Source organism: Aptenodytes patagonicus, chromosome 20 (genome assembly GCF_965638725.1).
Source record: "Aptenodytes patagonicus chromosome 20, bAptPat1.pri.cur, whole genome shotgun sequence".
NCBI classification, from domain to species: Eukaryota; Metazoa; Chordata; class Aves; order Sphenisciformes; family Spheniscidae; genus Aptenodytes; species Aptenodytes patagonicus.
Window position 1 is genome coordinate 5,780,526 of NC_134968.1, and position 22,558 is coordinate 5,803,083.

Genomic DNA, 22,558 nt, shown 5'->3' on the forward strand with positions numbered 1-22,558 from the left:
TTCTAGGAGCTGAGGCTATGAAGACAAACACTCTTCAACAAAATCTAATTTATTTCTTACCAGACAGACAAAAGTCAGTACAGTATTGCTTTTAACATCAACGTGTCCTAGGTTAAACTTAACAAACCTTAATGCAGTGACTTGCGGTATGAAGATGTGCTTTGCTCTCCTGCCCAGATAAACTCACTCTGGCAGTGCTTTTGGTCATGTCAGTGATCAAAACGGTTACTCCGCTTTCTGCTGCATTCTCATTCAGTTTCTTTCTCACATCATCTAATGACAATTTATGTGGTGCGATTACACCTTTTGCATATCAGGATTTCCAGAAATAGGAAGAACACAGACATTTAAAATATCAGGGCATCTAGGCAAGGACAGCTGAATAAATTTAATCCACACATTATAAACGCGATGCTAGACGTGCTAAAACCCCCTATCTCCTGAGCCACATAATACCAACATTTCGTATCAGTGAATAAGTTACTTATATTCCGTACAGATTAAGATACGCAGAGAAACACCAAGTACCAATAGCTGTCAAAAATGCAGATGTAAACTAATAAGTCTAAAATATGACAACCAAATTTCAAACCAAACTAGTGAAAGAGTAACTTTAAGAAAACCTAAATTTCAGAACTTTGTGATACCTCTTCAAATTTTAAAGTGAAGGTATTAAAAACAAGGCTCATTATTTCAGCTGCTGCACAGCTTTTTAAAGGATAATCCTGTGTGCATGTCATATTTTGATTATGTTTAAATACTTTAAAACAGAGGTTCTTTTTTTCCCAAGAGCATGCCCAAATGATTTGAACACATTCACTAAATTGCATGGTTTCACAACAGCAATTTTGTCATACCAGTAATTTAGTAGAACCCGGTGCATCTCCTTTCACAAACTTAGATTCTAAAATATCAAATTCATAAATATTTATATTTTAAATATTTAATTGTACATGAATATTGGGTATTCTTAGCATTTTTCCCTCCTGTTTCCAGGTATTAGTTTGATAAGGAAACCATTTTTACATCACAATCTTATCTGATACTGACCGGACACCCCATTAGACAGACTATAGTCTTTAAGAATCATTATTTTAAAATCTATTTCCTAAAGCAAAACTAAAAGAAGTTACCGGAAGAGTTGTACACCAGGGTTCGCCTGCAGAAGTTAAATAATATCTTGGCTGTTAATTAATTAGTCTGATTCTTTTTTAAGTTAACATTCACCAGTTCGGCTTTACAATATTCTGACGCTGCCTGTAATGTTGACAGTTTAAGTAGAACCCGAGAGCCCTTAAAGCAAATTCAACTTCTCGTCAAGATACAGCTTTAAATATGAATATTAGTAGTTCAAACTTTACAAATAATTAAGACGACTAAGTGTATCATCTCTCATACATACAGACTGTGGAGTGTATTTTTGCATGCAACCGGTATTTCGTTAGTGCTTGCTTACTTCAGCCCTCTGATTTAGGATGCTGCAGCTGTTCACATTTTCGCACACTTTTTCTTCAGGTTGCACCGTCTGCCGAACAGCTTTCTCTGGATCTAGTCTTCCAGCTGAAGATTTCGGTAAGGTCATCTGGAACGCGCACCAGAGTGTTGTACGTGCTTTACGTGTCGCTACGCTCATCTCTTTAATTGCCAAAGCAAGAGCAAACACATCTGCAGGGAGGAAACAGCATTTTAATCTTTATTATACGGGTCATCAGCAAGCACTATTTGGGATTAATTCACTCTGGCAATGCTAAAACCAGCAAAACTTTTTAGGCCCTTTTTGGTGTCTGATTTTGTGTCTGTCTCTTTATAAGGTTGTAAAAGTTGAATCTAAGAAAGTAGTGATTTTTAAGCCCTCATACAAAGAGGATATGGCATTTAGGTACTTATTTTGTTAAAGCTCCTACTTAGCTGCCACCTATTATCAGGAGCACCTAAAGCCTTACGGTCAGCTCTGTTTTTGAAAGTATTCCATGTACACACATACAAAAGGCATCTCGCCCCTTCCTGTGCGAGCTCATCGCTGAATGTTCACAGCAACCCCTCCAGATCCACAAAGTGGATCCTTTGCCCATCTTATTAAGATGAGCGAAGGAATAGCTCTTTTATGGCATTTTATTAAAGCATACAGATCATGTTCTGCAAAAACGCGTCAAACCCCACCACTTCAAAGAGTAAGGTGGTGCAGTGGTCCATTTATTCAACAGCAATGTCTTAATGCATAAATAATGCTTTGATTTTAATTCCAGCCTGTGTGTGAGGAAACAAATTTGATATCCTCTTCTAGGCATCAGAGTTTCAGCCAGAAAATAACTTGCATGTTATTTTGGGGTAGGGGCACACTCACTCCTTTTGGAGCTGGGTCACACTACACTGTACGTTGGGCTGCACAGAAAGCACGTGTGCACTTGCCTCCCTGGTCAAACACTTCCATGGAGTTTAGAAGCAGTGGAAGACTTTAAGTCAAAGTCTGCTCTTCCAAGCGCTCATGCTCAGTAAGCATGACTGCAGTTTCATTTTATTGCAAAAACCTGGCACCCACCTTCAACCAGTATTCTTAGAGTCACTGTTCCAGGTGAAAGCATTCCCCTCCTGGCGGTACTAGGGCTGCCTCAGAAAAGGGCAGAATTTAAAGGCCTGACCTTATCCCCTCACCATCCCTCTTCACCAGCTCGTCTGGCTCTCACTCCATGAGCTGGTTTGTGAAACCCATTCTGAGACATCCCTCCTTCCTTCTGCACAGAGTGACCGCTGATTCCTCTACAGTTACCACTGCTAAGCAGGAGCGGTACAGAAAATTGATTTAGGTAACTGTGAAGAATCACCACGAAAATCCACTTGTCCACAAGTCTCAGCCATCCAAAGAATTTTAGAAGGTAGTATTTGGAAGGATAACTCCAGAGAAATAAAGGACAGAATACAGAGTGGGAGGATGTGATTATCAGGTCTTGTATTTTCAAAATTCCAATTTCCACACCAAGCTTTGTGGAATCAAGAAGAGACCACAGGAATGGTGTCATCTGGACTGTCTAGAAGAAGCTAAGAAACAAGTGACACTTACATAAATGCGCATCTCAAAGCTGTAAGATAGGGTTGGCATTTGGTTCACTACCAGGGAAGAAGGGAAAATCCCACAGTAATAAGGAAGAGTTGTTTTAAAGTCTTTGGCTGAATGCAGTGCCTGAGGGTTACAGACATTAAAAAAAGTCTTTTCTCCCCTCAGAAGATGATCTGTAACATCTATATCCTTCAGAAAGATCTTGAAAACTAAATCTAGGGCAATCTCAAAGCAGAGGTATGCTCAGACAGCTCTGAAAGGCTTTACGGTTGTTCTGGGTGACAGATGGCACTCTGTAAAACTCTTCTTACGGTCACTGTGATTTCTTCCAGAACTTCATTAAGCGGTCAAAAACATTTACAAACAACTGCCAGATACCTCGTACAGTTCCACAACTTCAATGTGTAATAGTAGAATTTTTCAGACCCACGTTGTGCATGAATACAACCGATATGAGGCAGCTCAGATCCCTCTGCTTCCCACTGAAGTAAATCTTGTGTTGCAACTAAAGTCGGGGAGCTGGGAGTAGAGAAGACTGTGGCTCATGTATGAATTTTGTTTAAATCAAAACTCCCTGGATCAGAGAACACAACAGACAGGTCCTGCCTGATAAGATAGATACTTAATATCAGATGGAATAGAAAGGTGCTGTGCAAACAGGGTTGGGCTGCAGAAGACATCTTCTCAAACAAAACAGAACTATTAACAAAAAGAAAGCTCTGCCAAAGAGAGGAGATGCACAGCTTCAGACATTTTCCTCAAGGCTTTCCCAGACACGCAGTAAATATAGTTACTACATTCAATAATCTACTGTTCGAAAAATCCTCCCCAATTGCCACAATAGGCTAACACATCTTGGAGACAGCCAGTATGGAGGATGAGAGATAGACAAAGAAAATGCAACCCTTCTAGTTAAGTAATCATATCCCACTTCTTTCTCTTCTCAAAGCAGCTGGACCAGGGAGCAGATCTCGAGGTCTGACAGCTACTCTTTTCCAGATGACTCAGTTCCAAAGAGCTCACTGATCTTGTTAAGAAGTAGTGCTGAGTACAGCCAGTGCCAATTATGTTCATGGGCTTAAACACCCAAAACCCCCCTTTGTCTTAACAAGTCACATAATCTTCAATCAAGGTAAAGAGAAACAAGAATGATGGTGAACAGGTGGAAAGAAAAATTGCTGTAGTGCATCTTTTGAAGTAAACTTGAGAATTAGAGAACTGCATGACGGGACACCCCAAAGGAGTAAGATAATCCATCTAATTCAGTTGTGGAAAGAGAGGCAAGAAGTGAACAGAGGACTCTCAGAAATGTAAGAAAGCTTCCAACACAAAGCGGTAGGTCAGAGCACCACAGGGAGCAGGAATTTATTCTGCCTCACATCTAAGAGAGAAGGGAATCTGCCATTCTGCCTGTGCACTAGTGAAAGACTAAGCTGAGTATTCTGCATATTTTGGATACCATTAAGAATAAAAACATTCTGACCAATATATTTTTGTGTATCCAAAATATGATTTTTTATGTCAATCTACAACAGAACATGCTTGAAGAGGGAATCCGTTCATAATGCAAGGCCATCTTGGTCTCTTTGCACAGATTCAGCATTGAGATACCAAGGAAATTCTACGTAGAAATACAGGGCTGGAAGGGTGACGGGAACAGGAATATGAGGGACAGGGGGAAGAAAGAGGCAATAGCTTAATATCATCTCCAATCCCAAATGGCATTACAAAAAAACCCCACTACCTTTCTATTACTTGCTATTTATTAATTGAGTAAATGCGCTCCAAATTGATTTAACACATTTATCTCTAAAACCCAGTTTTAGTGTCCTCTCAAAACCATCGTCTAAAACCCCATACAGTCTGCCTTTCTCAAAGCTCTAGACACTGAAAAATAAATTAAAACTTTAATAAAAAACTCCTCACACTTATTTTTTTTTATAGACTTGCAATATGTGTAGAATTTTTCAGCTACCTTATAAAAGTACGTAAGCATAGTTATACCTCTGTCATCTTGGCATCTGGGAGCTCCTTGCCTCTGTCGATTTGAAGCATTTACAATTTCATCTTTTCTACGTGACTGCACTACATGAATTACCTCCAGATGTTTATCAAGAGCAGTAGAAATGTTAGCATGAAGGGGAGAACTGCGAAGGCGCTCCATTTTTCCCAGTAAAGTCACAACCTAATGAACATTTTACATGTTACAGGAGTTCACACTGTACTCATCTAGACTTACAAGAAAAATAACCAGATTAGGAAGAACAGATTAACGATAACCATTATTTTCTTTTGAGAACACTTCATAAAGTTATAGTTGAAGTAGTTAAATTCTTACCTAGGATTTCTTCTTCTCCAAAACCAAAGCTGTAGAATACCTGGGTGTGCACAGCACAACAGCAAAATACCCAAATATTAGGACACCCAGCTTAGTAGTTAATAACAGATACATACAACTTTGAGACAACCATGTAACAGGAGGTGGTTCCATGACAACGTGCATTCCTCTGAATCAAGACCACTGTGGTCCTCCCTTCCATCAGCACTGCTGCAATTATCCGTGTGAAAACCAATCCCGCAAAGACTGGCCAGTTTTCACCCAGATGAGCTCCTTGTGCTGTGCCAGCGCAAAGCGATGGACAGCGTGGGAGAGCAGCAGGCTCAGTTTGGGTTTGCTAAAGCTGCTGTGGAACCACACGCATAGGCTGACTTTCAGGATGGATACTCAAGACTACAGGAGCTCTTTCAGAGAATATCGAGCAGAACCACTCAAAAATCGTTCAGTTTTGATTAGTTAATTGAAAATCTGCATCTTTGTTGTCTTGTTTATCTTACAACAGCCACATTACTACGAATTTCCCCTTGGTGAGCAATTCCTCAACTGTGGTTCACAGACCACTGAAGAACCTGGTTACTAGTCTGCAGAAAGAGATAAAACTAAAAATTCCAAAATGTTAATGTTTACTGGACAATGGCTACACTTGATACCCTATAAAGAAGCCTGATGATTAATGGTCATCCACAGGTTAAAAATAAGAAACAGAGGGTCTGGGAGCACAGTGCAAAGCGACATTCTTGATGTTTCCTTGCAACAGAAAGACTGTAGGCTGCCTAGGAAAAGGACTGGCATGGAGTTTTTAAAACATAAGAAAGAGTGGCTTTTAAAGGCACTTGAACCGGGACAATTTGCCCAACCTGCCCCAAGTATCCTCAGAGCAGGGTGCTGGCCAAGACAGTTATTTTGGTAACAGCATCCACAACAGCAGAACAGAGCAGCCTACTCCTTGCCAAGGGCTCAGGAGAGAGCATTCAGGAAGGAGCAAGCTCTCACTGCTAGCCTTGTCCTGCTCGCCCTTAGATCTGGCGAAAGCCTGGGGGGCGAGGAAAAAACGTGTGCAGTTTATTCCTGCCTAAGTTACTGTGACAGCAGCAACAACCAGTAAACTCAGAAAGTGACATTTCACACTTGTAAGGAAGCTGAGAGCTTAAAAAAAAAAAAAGTGAAGGGAGAACTTCACATGAACAACTGAGGAATCAGTCACTAGGATAGGAAACTAAAGTAGGTAAGATTGTTTTAAAATCACTAATTTGTTTCTGAAGAAAAAGCCAGATTTTAAGGAGTGGCATAGTAGGATTACATATGCAAGTGAAAGAAAGCAAGATGAACCTGACAGTCATTTCCCAGTCTTACTTAATAGTACATCCACATCCACAAAAGGACTTAACGTTCTGAAGACCTGGTTTTCAGGTACCACAACATTATCCACAGATGATAGTTAAGTGCCTATGTTCTTTATACTAAGCCTGGGAGAAGTGCCAGGTGTCTAAAAGCAAAATCCACAGAAGTCAGCAAAGCTGGGCTGCCCCAGCAACCCAACGGGAACCACTGAAGGCTCAAATGCTTGCTTTCCCATCCCCTCAGGTGTTTCAGAAGTTCATCCTGCACTCCCAAGAGAGCTTCCTTCCACTCACGACTCAGAGGCATTAACTAAACCTGCCCTTCTCTTGTAAAGCACAACTGATCCCTTTTGACTGTCACAAGGCTTGCCGAGTAATTCAGATCCTTCACTGGGAAAAGCAGCAAGCCACCAGTGACGCTGAGGCTGACTGCTGGTGTGGCAGGGTCCCAGTGCAGCAGCCAGCAGAGCCACAGACCCTGCAGTCCAGAGGTGAGCATACACCATGGGATAAGGACTGAAGTTTCAGGCCCAGCTTTGATGACAGTTCTTCACAAAACAATGGATTTGGAACAGGGACTATAATGCTTTCCCCAGCCCACACAGATACCCTCGCTACTAGAAACAAGCTTGTATTTCCTGTCTCTGGCAAAAATCATTACCAGTCCAGAATAGAAGAGCTTCAACAGGACAAGCTCAATGTCCAGCCTCAGAGTACCCCACAGTGGGGTGACATGGTGTTCTCCAGTTACAACAGAGCTGTGGATTTACATCTCCCCAGACACACGAGAGATGAGATACAGTCTGGAGAGAGGAGATCCGGGTTTAAAGTTTGTTCTCTGACTATTAAGTGGTTTTAATAGCTACTGATGACATAGTGAAGGAAGCTTCTGTCACCCCTCCATCAGCTATGCTTTGTTCTGGAACTGAAAGCAACTGCAAGTGGAAGTCTCAAATGAGAAAACTAAAGTAAAGTGCATGACCACCAAGAGGATTTAACTAGATGCTCCACACTATGAAAAGTTAATCCCAGATTCAGCCAGCTCAACTTCCACTTGAACCTTTGTACCAGCATTTCTCTTTGGCCGTCACTAAGCTTTTTGATGTTAGAATCCAGGTTCAACAGCCCCACTGTGCTTGTGAGCATCCTTGAAACTACTTTTCAGTTGCTACCTAACAAGTGTTTGAGGTTCTATAACCTGAAGCTTGGTTCCTCAAATGGCTAGAGAAGATGAAGACCTTCTTTAGATGCAGTTTTAAAGTACTAGGACAAGGACAGACAAGCCTTCTGAAAGTGGAAACTTCCTAACACTGTTCTTTCGGGGTTCATAAAACACTAGTTTAAAAAGTGTACAGTAAGCCTATCAACACATTTTTCACTATACTCTACTCAGCTGTATGAACAAAACCAGGCAGTTACACAAGACAGATTTCAGCAGGCAGTGAGCAGACATGGCTCCACGGCTTATTTCACCTGTGCGAGACAGGTAGGAAAGACTGCTTCTTACCACCGCTGCCTTGGGAGCGGCTGACCTCAGCAGTACTGGTTCCTCCAAGAACCAGCATTTCTCAGAACAACAGCTACTGCCTACTCACGTCCCCTCACAGGGGCAGGTTTCGGCATCTGCGCTTTCAGCCCGCATTTCTCTTCATTCTGCAGCATGAGCATCCTGGCTCTGGCCTCTCAGCCTCCGAAGAGCCAGATCAGACCCTCGCTATTCTGCTGGCAGCACAGATCAGCTCTGCTTGTGCTCGCCTCCTCCCTCTAGTCTCCCTTGCAGAATTCTGTGCAGACTGCTGCCTCACAAAGAAGCACGATACTGCACACTGGCACCATCGTTTGGCCACAGAGCTCAAAAGACACCAGTCACGCTTGCCTTACAGGTTATGGCTGTTTGGTTTAAGCAGCAAACTAATGACGTAGAAATTCAGGCTGAAGCTACAGGAGATAACCATTCTGCATTAAAAAAATACAAGACTCTCAAGCAAATATATATCGAAGTCTTACAAACATTAATTAAACTTGCTTTTTTCCCCCACAAATACCTCCTCTAATACAGTGTCTACAATTCTATAGTGAGCATTTCTGTGCTGAGCTGCTCAAAAAAGAAAAGCCCAAGTGTCAGGCACATCTTAGAGCTGTGCAAGCAGTTAGGCTAGATGACTGGATTCTAGCATCTCATGCACGCTCTTGTACTAGAAAACACATCCTCCTGGCATGTATGCACGTAAACGTGAGCCTCAGCTACTCAGTGGGTTCCCTGGTAGCAGTGGCAGTGAACCTGGAGCTGTAGAAATTCTAGCAGGGACTGCTGAAATATTATTCCCTGCATAGCATTTAAGAACAAAGCTATTTTGGGAAAAGCTGCTCTGATCATCTTACATATCTTATAGTGTACTCTAAGTTCTGTGTGATAAGTTCAATAGATTTCTTTCTTTTTTTAGTCCTACAACTCACTCTGGCTTGTTCACGTAGCTGATCCACAATTAAGCGATCAACTCTTGATGGGTTTGATGTCAGCCTTGGAATCGGAATGTTGTTAGCACTGGAAACCTTTTTCCCTTGGAAATTCTTAGCAAGAGCTGATTCAGTCTGCATGAAAACAAAAGAATAACTCCCTAAGAATATAAGCTGCAAAGTGTGCTTCATTACAGAAACAAGAAAAAAATATCAGATATACAATTTCTTTCCCTTAGGGTTTTGGATTTTTTTTTAAGCAGTTAATGAGGATTCAGGCATTTGGGATTTAACCATTTGGTAAGACAATCACCTGTTTTAAGTGAACAACCGCTTTACTCAAAGCAGTTGAACTAAAGTAATTATGCCAACATAATGCGTTTCAGAAGTGCTATGTCTTCTCACACTGACTACAGCCTGTGCTAATTTTGCCTGTAAATAAAATGGAGGCAAGTTAGAATTACAAGGCAAAAAGGAATGAGCAAACAGGTGTGGACCTCATCCACAAAATTAATAGAATTTTTTAAGTCAGCAATTAACCTAAATTTTGTACAGATTAGTCAAACTACAGAAAGCTTTTGTTTTGTTAAAATGAAATCATATTTTATTTAGCCATCAGAAAATTACTTTGAAACCTGACCACAAGGTTTCAAATTTCAATCTCTCTCACCACATTGTTATGTCACTCTGGAACACCTGTAACAATATATAGCTATCTAAATCTGTTTTAAAATCGCATTTCTTAGATTGTCTTGTGGTGGTCCACATAAAGCTGCAGCCTAATTTTCTCCACCATGTCCCCCTGCCACGCACAGGTCAACTCTTTCTCTTTTGCACTTTTCTATGCAAGCCTAGACACCAATCTCCCCTCCTCAAGTCAAGCTCATTCTCCCCCTAACCCCTCTATTCAAAGCAACAACCGGCTTTTGTCAGGAAACACTTTGGCAAAACAGCCCCTGTGTTACACCCCCTCACAACAGCGCTTCCACAGAGAAGCTGTCAGCCAAACAGCCCGGCCCCACCATGCCCAGGTAACATTTGGTCAAGCTTCCCTCTCAAAGTCGCAGCTCCAGATCGTTTTTGAATTTCAATACCAGCTAAACTGGTGAAATTAAGACAGCTTTTACATTCAGCAAGGGTAGCCTGAAGCACTTCCGCTGATGACCAAAAAGGGCAATTGCTTTAAGCAGGGCTTCATGCAGAACTACCTGAATGTTTTAGTTCAAGTGTTTTAATATTACCCTTTCTTTGGCCTCCGTTTCTGGGGAAAAAAAAGAGCCCCTTCAAATACATCTTAGGTTTAAAACTTCAGGGAAACAGGAGGCGAGAAGAACTCATTGAAAGAACTAAAAGTGTAGGGCCTACGAATTTTAATTAATTCTTGAAAGGATTAAAGTTTAGTCCCAATTCAACATATAATTAATGGATTTGCTTTCAAAGTTTCCAGATGCATTGTATTTATTATGTTAAAAAAAAAAAAAGTGTAACACGGTTTTGTCAGTCATATAACACACCTTCCCCAACACAGAGACTGAAAAAGTCACTGGATTCCTGCTTTAAGTGCAACATTCAATACAACATTCGTTTACAACATTAGTTATGCTCCCAACCAGGCTACAAACCTTCAAAACTTCTGTTTTCAGTCCAAATATACACGGAAGCAAACTCTTGTAACTTTGAAGTCTCATTAAGTATTTCAACTCGTAACAGTGAGAATGACCCATGATCTCTAACTGGTCTGAGCAGGATGAGATCTAAATCAAATCTGTCATATGGCATATTAATTTATTTTAATTTGTTTTACCTTCTTTCTTTCTTTCTCCAAAGCTCTCCACTGTTCATAACATTCTTCTAGTCTAACATGAAGTTCGCTGGCAGGCCCACTACGGGTTTTAACTTGCCTCTGAAATCCAAACGCTGGTACAAAACCACAAAAAGAACTGTCGCCATACATCGTATCGTTAAAATAAGGGTAGAAGCGTTTTAAATCATCGCGGGAGAGCAAGTTGTGAGACTCCATCAGAGGGACAATGGAACGGCCAAACAGGCGAGCTGATCTCAAGGGAAATGCACTTGAACCAAGCTGATTATGTCTAAAGTCACCCATCATGCAACTGTTGGAAAAGCTTGGAGCCTGTAGGCAAGTCGCAGGATTGATGGCGTTACCGTCTCCGCTCCCCTGCCTGAGATTAAACGGACCCTGAGACTCCACTAAATCTTGGTACATGCTCTGCAACAACCCATCTGCATGTTTGTGTCCTTCCAGATCGTAACGCTCACCCTGTGGCTTCAAATGGAAACGGTGTTTGTTCATATTTTCAATGATCCCAAGCTGCTGAGCTGAATAACCCTCACAGAATCCATTTGGCTGCTTTAATTTCTTTTCACTTAAATACTCAATGAGATTCTCTTCTCCACTCCTAACTAGTGCTTCCATGCAAGCAGCAGACCGAGCTCGTTCTGCAGTGCTATAACCAAAATCAAGACTTGAAAAAAATGAAGGATTATCTTGACAGTACTTGTGAAATAAATTACTATTTAAAGGGAAATTTGAAGATGATAACTGAAGAAAATCATTAGAATGACTGGAACTTTTTGGAAAAGCAGGTAAGTGATTATTCAGTTTCAACAAAGGACTTGGATTCTGAAATGGGACAGAAGCAGCGGTTTTAGTTTGAATGTTCATCCAAGCTGGCCTTACATTAGTACCTGCTGAAGGGTTTCCTGAGTTTGATAGTAATGGAAGTGATTTACAGTATTCAGAATTCTGAAGATCGGCCTTGGAAAACTGCTGCTTTTCTACACCATTCGCACAGTCACTATTCCCTGGACAAGTTGCGAAAGATTTTGGTCCATATTCAAATTTTTGCCCAAAATCAGTGCAGAATGAAGCTTCATTTGCAAACTGTTTTTCTGATAGAAGTCCTACAGCCTTGGGAAACGTAAAGTTTTGCTGATCTAAAATTGTATCTTCTATTTTTTTCTGAGTTCCTGATTTAACTTGAAATAATTTAGTATAGGGTTCTGTGTCCAGAGATGGCGCCTCAATGGTTCCATTTACTAACTTTTTATTTTCTTGGAGGCTACAATTGGTGCTCTTGTTAGGCTTTGCTTTACTAGCATGAGAATATTCAGTGTATCTACTATAATCTGTGTTTTCATTATATCTGTGAAACTGCGGAAGAAACGTTTCTGCCCGCTTTTGGTGCAACTGCGCATCTGTTCCTTTGGGACACACCTTCTCCCTTCCGTAAGAATAAGCATCGGCTCCCGAGTCTTTGATTACTTCTGAATACCCAACTTGGGGTGTAAAGGTGTTTTTTGTGTACAGATAGTTCTGATATACGGGTATTGTCTTAATATTCTCATTAGTCTGCATGTTGCAACAGTTGGCATGATCATTCCTAGAAGGGTATAAACACTGCTCTTCAAGGTCTATGCCAGTAAACCCGCGATAACATTCGTCTACTTTTTGCTGTGATGCAAGATTACCACTTTGCAAGTACTGTTTTTCAGCAGCAGATACGGATTCGCCACTATAAAAACCCTGTTGTGAGACAGCTCCAGCAACTGGTCTTTTAGTTTCTGGCAACAGGTCATGGTGGTCTACGATTCTGGTTGCATTCATGGGCCATACTGACTTCAAGTTGGAAGGGCAACTCCTTGAAAAACAAGAAATACACAGTTAGATTCTGATCTGTGGTGCTCCTCTTCCATTCCCAAATGCAGAAAAGGTTTAAGAACCCAATTCTTCCCCGATCATTTCTCTCGACTGATTCAAAGATGTCTTACCCCAACTTCTATCCACTACTGTCACCACTGCAGTTTTCCTTAACTAGATGAGAGAACTGATTCTGGCTTGTCTAAACCCACCCATATGCCCTAGGAGCTACGTACAAAGCCTTCAAGCCTCAAGCGATGTGTACATACCAAATTACATTCAGTCAATCCCGTCAAGAGATTTACTATCTGTCACCACTAAAATACTCCTTGTTAAGCAACAAGGTAAGACAACCATACTTTCCGAACTTCCCACAGCCTTTCAAAGTTGTGTCCTAGCACTCCAGACAAAACGCTTCTCTGTATCATCTTGCTTATAGCTTCAGAATTGCCTGTGTTTTACACTGGCTTACACTGCTTCCTGCAGGTAAATCAAGAATAAGCATCTCGGCACACTTCCTTTCCTTCCACTAATTACCATGAGTTAACGCAGGACAATCACTGCCTGTCAAGGAAAACTGTAAACAGACTAAGTAAAAAATGGAATTGTGCCTGGAAGTCATTACAGTCACAGCCAAATTTGGCAGTACTGAAAACAGAAATCCAACCTTAACTGTCTGAAGCAAAGGAATTCGTAAGTTATCTTTTGATCAAGACTGACTCTCTCTAAAGTTCGCCCTCACTTCAGCCACATAACTCAGCACACATACAGAAATCACTGGAATTTTGGGAGAAGACAGAAAGGAAGAGTGGTGCCTGGCTTGAGAACTGGGTTCCTTTTCTTATCCCTTAGACCTAGAATACTCAGATTCAGGCAAAAGACCGCGAGTGTCTCTAAGTGTCTTGGGGATGCTGGATCTGAATCCTTCTGTGCCAAGTTGTTATGACTATCTAATGGTTTCTTATGGTGCTAGAATATAGGCATAACAAATCCGACATTTAGATATGCAAATATTGCTTAGGTAGCACTAACATCAAGAAGTATTCATTTTGCATGGAATTCTTCCCTCCTGCCAGTTCAGGAAAGTGTGAAAGAGTATGATTTCGTGTTTTGTGGATTCTTTCTGTGAATTGAAATTCATTAAGAAAGAAACCTAAAGTCTGAATTCAGTCTTGATCTAAAAATAGGCCAAGGCACATATTCAGGGAGATTTATTTGAAACAAGCATTGTGGAATGCTGTATAAGGACTTATTTAAAAAATGCCAATTAAAAAGTTCTGTAAATACCAGAAAGCCAGAAACTACCATGTAACCTGAGCACCCAGAGAAAAACTTTCAAGTATCACAACCGAAATATTAGAAGATTAGGGGGAAGGAAGGGAAACCGTAAAGAGCATGAGGATTTGCCAGCAGCAGATGCAAAGATGACTAACAGAACACGGATACGGAGATCAGCGAGGGTAGTTTTTGTCAGAGGAAGAGAATGCCAGCAGCGCTTGCATGGCAACACACTCACCCCTCAGCACAATATGGCTGTGATTTATCTTGTTCTTCCAAGATGTTAGACACAAGTCCATATAAATCTGTTTCACTGCCATAATCATTCCTTTCAGGTTGAACCCTGAAGACGAATTGCATATTAATTAAAACAATTACTTCATTCAAAATAATTCATAAGCTAAATTTAAAAAAACAAACAAAATCCATCTGCTCGTTCAACACACACATTCTCTCTCTGTCAAAAATGATTACCTGGACTTCATATTAATCTGAGAAGCAGCAGGCTGCTTAGTATCATCTCCATAGGTAGACCATGGTGCATACAAAAGGGAAGAGTCCACTGGTGCAGGGTACTCTGATGTTGAAAGGGAAGAACTGTAGGTCTGAGGTAGCTCTACATTTTCTTCATTCTGCATTTTATGTACAATAAAAGCACAGATTTTAATATTAAACACATCAAATTGTCATTTCATCATTCTAGGTGGTTGTAACCGAGTTCACCCTTGGAGTAAACAGAGCATGAGAAGCAAGCAAGCCACATACTTTTTGACACAATGCTACAGGTAACTTCTGCTGGTGACTCCTGCCCAGCACATATACACATAGGAGTAAAAATTCGGGGCCATGTCAGCCTAAGACGTCTGCACCGGTTTCTAACAGATGATCACCAACAGGAGTCAGGAGACATTCCCTTCCTCCCAACTGTTACAGGTTGTTTAAACTACTGAAGAAAACTTACAGCCAATTCTTTTCTGGAGAAAAGGTCTTCTACCCAGTTTAAGTGAAAAGGAGCAATTGCTTGTTTGGTTTAAACACGATATGCTTTCTTAGCTCCTAGTAAGCGAAAAAATTAACGGTGTTTTCACAGGGTTAAATGTTAAAGACACACAATATACTCCTTTATGGAGCAAAGTAGTCTAGCAGCTACAGAAAACGGCACACGAAGCCAGGATTTATTCCCAGTAAGACCTTCTGTGTAACTATGGACAGGTCTCTCTTCTTCACATTTCAGTTCCCCATGTCTGTAAAATACTTCTGTAAGCGAAGAAAGATGCCCAGTTGCTGGACTTAAGGACATGGAAAAACAAAGCCAAACGAGTCTCATATAGAGTAAGTAATAGGTCTATTATTGAAGGTACTGGGAATGAGTTTCCATTCATTTAATTGAGTCTTTTACCTCAGTGAAAGTTTATGGCTATGAAAGGCAAAACGAAAAGAGCGCTCTGATGTGCTTAACTGTCCTGGCATTTTCTACTGCTCACACTAAGAACCCCCTGCTCAACAGGCTGGTTTATACGAGCGTTTGGACTCTACGTCTGTGGTACGTCACAGAAATATCTGTTGCAATACCTAAGCTTCTCCTTCTTACTGACTTCTCAGTTTTCCTAAAAAGTAATTTGCTCCTTACTTTGTCTACAATTGTTTATGCTAACAGAAGAACAAAGAACACAGTGAAATACAATTTTACTGAACACCACATATTCCTTCATCTGTGACTGTATTAAAAAAGCCACTGTTCTTTCTGACTAACATTATGACGATGCAGATTTATTATGAATAAATCAAACACGGCGATTTATGTTCGCCAGTATAAGCTCTGTATCAGAAATATCTTTTGATCATTTTGTTTACAAGCAACCCGAACTCTTACACAGATATAAAAAATTAATTTATAATCAACTGAACCTGTAATTTGTAGCAACCATATAGCGAGCCAGAGCCTGTCATTATGCTACTGAATGCATCAGTCAGCCTGCCGCCAGCTTCTGCGCTACTCCAGCAGCGACTGCCACCTCTGAACGCAACTTTAGGCTATGCAAGACAAGGAAAAAAAAAGTGGTAGGAGGACATAATTATACACAGACCTGAGAGTTGTAGATTTTATACCAACAGTAGCTTCTTTAAGACTTTAATATACCTGTGGATTCTGCTCATCTGAGTTTTCAGGTAGTTAGTTCTACATATTGACATTAAAACACTTTCATGTTTACCCTTAGAGAAAAGCTTAACCCAACAAACCACAAGAAATTCACAAGGTGTTTAGAGACAGAGGAGGTGCAGGTTAAGAGGAAACCTGCATTCTCTCTGTTTACACTAGCTGAGCTTCCGAAGGGCTGAACCACCACAGAAGAACATCAACTACAGAAGTAGAATTATCATCCCATTCACCACCAGCAGCAGCAGAGTCATTTAGCCTTCTGCACATCGCCAGAAACCTCTCATCCTTTCATCACTGTTCCTATTACAGCGGTTATGTTACACGAAGGCACGTACGTGCATTTTCAGATTTCAGGAGCTAGAATTTTGCTACAATACACACACCGGGAGCTACGGTGGAAATCTGCCCCATTCTGTAACTATGGGAGAAACAACTTCTACGTAAGAAACACCCCTCTCCCCATCACCAACCTGGAAGTACTCAGAAATAGGTGGCCAGTGGGAGCAAGGAATGAAAACAAAATGTTAGGCATCTTTTATTCCCTTCTTCAGAAGGTGAGGTACACAAGGAAAATTTAAAGTTAAAATAAAATTAACTAGCTAAAAAAACCTTTAGCTCACAGGTAAAAAAAAAAGTGAAGTTATTTGCATAATATTTAAAATATTACCATAGCAGCTCATTTGAAATGCTTATTAAATTCAGAAAAAGTTCAAGTTTCACAGGACCAGCGTTCTGAACGTATCCTGAATAAGCACTCCTCTCTAAAAAGATGTTCTTCTGTAACCACCCGAGGATGAAAACAGAATCTACGTCTAACGTATGCAGTCTACAGCATGATCTTCTTCTAGTTTATGCTGCAGTTACACTGATTAACAGTTTTTTTCAGACACATTTTACAAATATGTAAACATGCAAAGTCAGTGTGGAGCACAGCTCCACTTCTTATACTAATTACGCCATGTTTTCTCCTTAGTTACCTCCTTGTTCAGCAAGGACACCTAGCACTTACATGATTTGTCATCTCAAAGAATGAGGAAACGTATAGGTACAGCGAGCAGGTACAGATTTGTGGCACCCCCAAACCCATCAAACCATACATGCTCTTTTTCCCCAACTTGAAGTTTTTCGGGACACTGAAAAGTGTTTTCCTGATAGTTTTGAGCTCGGTTTCACAGCACCCGTTACCACAAGACAGGCCCAGGTCTAGACGGGCCCGGGCCTTGTGCGGCTCCGCGGCACTAAGCCCGGTCGTGGCAGCAGGCACACTGCGGGGGGAAGGACGCGAAGCCTCGCCCAGCCTCAGCCCTGGTCGGTTACCGGCGCCCGGGCGAAGCCCGAGCTCCGGGACAGCTCCAACCGTCCGCTGGGTTTCTGACAGGAAGAGTTGCACGGCCCAGCCTCTCCCCAGCCCGTGGCGCGGCCCCGTCCCTCACCTCCATGGGCGACCCCCGGGACAGCGGCTGCGACGGCGGCTACCGGCAGCGCGCGCGGCCACCCCTCCCGCGCGCGGCCATGGCGGGCCGCCTGAGGCGACGGGCGGCCGTTAGCCTCGCGCAGGCCAACCGCCGCCCCACCCCGCGCGCTCGAGACGATCGGCCAACCCCTGAGCGCCTAACCAATGAGGAGCCGCTCGGCTCCCTCGCACCTCCCCGCACCGCGTGACCCTCTCTGCTCTCCACGCGGTTGTTAAGACATCGAGAGCCCATGGCAACAGAGCTTTATTTCTATTGGCCCCTATCCGCCAACACCTAGCCAATGAAAAATCAACTCGCTCACCCGTCCCGCCAATGAGGGGCCGTGAAGGCGTTGTTCACCCGGAGACAGCACCAGGGCCGTTAAAGCTGTCTCGGCCGCTCCCGCCACACCCCCCGGGCCCGGGCCCGGAGCGGGGCGGCTCTGGGCGGCCCCTCCGCGCCGGCCGCTGCCCCAGCACCTCCCCTGCGAGCGGCCCGGCTGCCGCGGGGCAGGCGCCGGCCCAGCTGCTGTGTCGGGGCAGGGCCTGAGGCAGCCCCGGACCCTGTCACCCCCTCAGGGCCTGTCAGCCCCGGGTCCTGCCGCCCCCGGGCCCTGTCGGCGAGCCTGCCCTCAGCTGCTGCCACCCCGGCTCCGCGCTAGGGCAGTCCTGCCCGGGGCCAAGCTGCCCCCGCGACTCCGCAGTCCCGTGCGCCGCCCACGGGAGCAAGAGGAAACCCCCGTTACCCAGCACCGGTGATGGAGCAGTCCCCGGCCTTGCACCGCAGCTCCCTGCAGGTGGCGGGGCCTGCTGGGCTGAGACCTTGCCGGGGAGTCAACGGCTGAGGGTGCCCCAGAGCCCCAGGGCTGCCGGGTTTGAAGGAGAAACCATAGGAAACCTGATGGAGGAGGGAGCCCAGGGTCTCTCTGTCACCAGCTCTTGTTTCCTCATACTCCTCATCCTTGTTGCTGGCTTAGATATTCTGCCAAGCATAGGAATATCGCTGTTTTCACTAGAAAGGACTAAAGAAAACCTAAAAGCCCTGAAACCATACCACACTCTTGTTTCACTTCTCAAGCTATTTTGCTTTTTCAGTTCTCAAGCTATTTTGTTTTTCACTTCTCAAGCTGTTTTTACGGGATCTAGGGACATTGGGTGTGCTGCCATCTCTATTTGGGTGGATAAAAGCGGTATGCAGATAACTTCATGAGATAGGGGCATACATTTTTTAATGGATTGTGGGCACTTGTGTTGTGATACATCTCTCTCATTCCCCGGTGCCCGCTAGCCTCCAGCCTTCTTCCTCCCTTCAGCGTGCTACCAGCTGGCAGGTTCACAGGGAGGTGAGCGGGGCGAGCCTGCCGCTGCCGGAGGCAGCTGCACAGCACTGCCTGGGGGGCCAGATCCTGCCCGCTGCGCCTTCCTACACCCACCCAGGGAGCGGGGCCACCCTGCCTGCCCGGGGATTCAGGACGTGGATGTTGTGTCTGCTGGAAGCCAGGGATGAAGGTCTCGGCTCCACAGCATGTGCCGCTTCATCCCTCCCTCCCTGCCCTGGGGAGGGGCTGGCTGTGGGGCAGAGCTACGGGATGTGCCCTGGCAAAGGCGCTGGCCTGGTTCAGAGCCTTGTGCCCAAAGCTCCTCGAGGTGCAGTCCTCTCACCCAGGGAGACAAGTCGCAGCTGGAGCTCAGGACCAAGCCGGGGTGGGCTGGGGTCCCCTTTGGTCCCGGATCTGAAGAGGAACCAGTGCGACCTTCGCGTTTGGTTTGGGGAGCTTTGCTTTTTTTCCTCCTTTGAAAAGGGGGAGTGTGGCCGCTCCACCCTCGCTGTCCCCTCAAATCACTATTTCCCGACAAGTTCAGAGGTCTTCCAGCGTTTGTTTCTGCAAGAGACTCACTCAAGGCCGCATGGCAGAGAGGTTTGGGAAGCTCAGAGCAGTGAGAATCCCCCCAGAATTGTTATCATTCAGCCAGAGTTCACTGCTGGGGGTGCAGCAGCACCAGACTCCTCCAGGGAGGACCCTCCCGGCCAGACACCTTTGCCAACTTCAGAGGAAATTGATTCTGCCCCTCTATTCTGCTCTGGTGAGACCCCCCTGGAGCACTGCCTCCGGCTCTGGAGCCCTCAGCATAAGAAAGACACAGATCTGTTGGAGTAGGTCCAGAGGAGGCCACGGAAATGATCAGGAGCATGGAACAGCTCTGCTATGAAGAAAGGCCGAGAGAGCTGGGGTTGTTCAGCCTGGAGAGGAGAAGGCTTTAGGGAGACCTTCTTGCAGCCTGTCAGTACTTAAAGGGGGCTGATAAAAAAGATGGGGACAGACTTTTTAGCAGGGCCTGTTGCGACAGGACAAGGGGGAATGGCTTTAAACTAAAGGGGGGGTAGATGTAGACTACATATAAGGAAGAAATTTTTTACGCTGAGGGTGGTGAATCACTGGCCCAGGTTGCCCAGAGAGGTGGTGGATGCCCCATCCCTGGAAACATTCCAGGTCAGGCTGGACGGGGCTCTGAGCAACCTGACCTAGTTGCAGATGTCCCTGCCCATGGCAGGGGGGTTGGACTAGATGACCTTTAGAGGTCCCTTCCAACCCAAACTATTCTATGATTCTGTGAAATTGCTGTTTCACTGGACGCGGGTCGCTTTCACATGTAACAGAGGCCGGGAAGCAAATCCCCACCAGTGAGAACTGCCCAGCAGTTACCTGCCCAAAGCCGAGGGGTTATTTGCAATATTTAACATCCGCTTTTCAGAGATGTTTCCCCAGCGCAGCAACTTTTGTTGGGGAAGAGACATAGACGGAGAAACGCTGCTCAGCTGCTGTGCAAGCGGGAAGAACACGGTCTCACTGCGGGAAACCGAATTCTTGCACTGTTCAGACCTGCCCACAACAGATTTAGGTATTGACTCCGTTTCTTTATCCGCCGATTCCTGCACGCATACTCTGCACTGAGGTACATCCATGGCCTGAGGTATCATCCACTTTGGCCCACTGCATTAAGGTGCCCCCAGTTTCCATGAACTTGGCGTTCCCCTCTGGGTTACAGTTGATGTTGCTATCTGTTCAAGGCAGCAAACCGGCAGTTAAAATCAGTATTAATATTATGTTGTCAAAGCCCTGTGCGGGAAGTTGATGTTACAGGCTGCTAACGCATTAAAGCTTGCTCCCTGAATTGATTTTGGACATGAGGAAAAATTTCTTTACTGAAAGAGTGGTTAAACATTGGACCAGGCTGCCCAGGGAAGTGGTGGAGTCCCCATCCCTGGAGGTATTTAAAAGACATGTAGATGAGGCGCTTAGGGACATGGTTTAGTGGGCACGGTGGCGTTGGGTCGATGGTTGGACTCGATGATCTTAGAGGTCTTTTCCAACCTTAATGATTCTATGATTCTGTGATTTCCAGGCTGTTGAGGTTGGCTTTGGAGAGAGTATTGAACCTTGCTTTGGAGTCCAAGCGTTTGCCGCCTTCCTCCCTCAAAGCAAAATCAAGACTGAAGACCGTAATTGGAATTTCATTCTCCCGCAGACCATTACACAGGGGGACGCAGCTCTGCGAGCGAGCGATTTTCATCTCTCACTCAGCATGAGACAGTTTATCCAATATGATCTGTTGCTCTTAGGAGTGAAGCACTATTTCAACCAAATCCCCCACACAGATCCAAATCCAGAAGTCTGCCTGCAAAGATTCAGTAAGTGCTCAAACGGAACCTGGCTGCGCCAGCTCCATGTAGAAGCAAGAGCTGCAATGAGCAGAAGACACCCACGTGGTGAACGAAGGCCTAGCAACGGGCTTTAGAAGCCCCAAGCCCTCCTTACCAAAGAATGAGGTTGACTCCAGGCTTGGACATGTGCTGAGAGACCGCAGCAGCAGCTCTGAGATCCCATTATCTGGCTTTCAGGCTCGCACACAATTGTAATTTTGTAGCACAAAGCATAAAACCACGCCATTAGTATAAGCCAGATGGTACTGAATGGAAAACCACTTCAGGAAAAATGGTAAGCCGTTGGGTGTTCTAGCGGAGGAGGCCGCGGCACCCCATTTAAAGCAGCTGCTGTGCTGACGCGCTGCCTCTCTGGAGCAGCGCGGCAGATTTAAAGTCCCTTTTTCCCCACGAAGCACTGCAAACCCGCTCACTGAACGCTGTTTAGGACTCCACGCTCAGGGGCCCAGGGACGTGAGGGGTCTCCGAGCCCTGACAGACCCCTGCCGATGCCAGTCCTGCTGCCGGCGGGGGGTCTGCCCGGAGGCCTGGCCCCACTCAGTGCTCACACCACAGGGACGCGGCCCTGCCACCCACCCCAGGCCACCGCCCCTTCCCTCGGGGCAAGGCCTGCCCCATCCCGCTCCCCGGCCGGGGGAACACCCAGTGTCCCCAGACCCCAGCCCCGCCTGAGGCCGGCTCTCCGGCACCCGGGCCTGAGTGCCGCGGTGGAGCCCCCCCCCCCCCCGCGGCGTTACCGCCGCCGAGCCCGTTACCGGAGGTCGGGAGCCCCCAGAGCGCAGCACCCCCGCGCCCGCCCGCCGTGAGGAGAACGGCGGCTCCTCCCACACCGCCCCGCGCACGGCCCAACCGGCCAATCTCAACAGCGTTCCGGGCTGACGTGCAGCAGAACGCCCGCCCTCCCCGCCGCTAGGCCAATGGGAGGGCCGTACCGGGAGGCTGCCGTCGGTGCCTGGGCGCTGCGGGCGGAACGGCCAATCCGAGGCCGCCGGCCGTGCAGGGGGCGTCACCGCCCCGCGCCCCTCGGGGACCCGCCCATCCCCGCCGCGGCGCGTGCGCTGCGCCGCCCCCTGGCGGCCGCGGGGCGGGAC

At 45.2% G+C, this 22,558-nt stretch overlaps 1 protein-coding gene across 1 annotated transcript; it reads right to left on the reverse strand.

Annotated features, from left to right (window-relative positions):
- Window positions 1-1,441: 1,441 nt before the first annotated feature.
- On the reverse strand, window positions 1,442-17,729 carry MEIOC (meiosis specific with coiled-coil domain). The gene is made up of 8 exons (XM_076356491.1): window positions 17,724-17,729; window positions 16,038-16,163; window positions 14,604-14,761; window positions 14,368-14,472; window positions 10,995-12,852; window positions 9,191-9,325; window positions 5,060-5,240; window positions 1,442-1,665 (listed from the first exon to the last, which is right to left on the reverse strand). The coding sequence occupies exons 1-8, from the start codon at window positions 17,727-17,729 to the stop codon at window positions 1,442-1,444; spliced, it is 2,793 nt and encodes a 930-aa protein (XP_076212606.1).
- Between the last annotated feature and the right edge of the window lie 4,829 nt (window positions 17,730-22,558).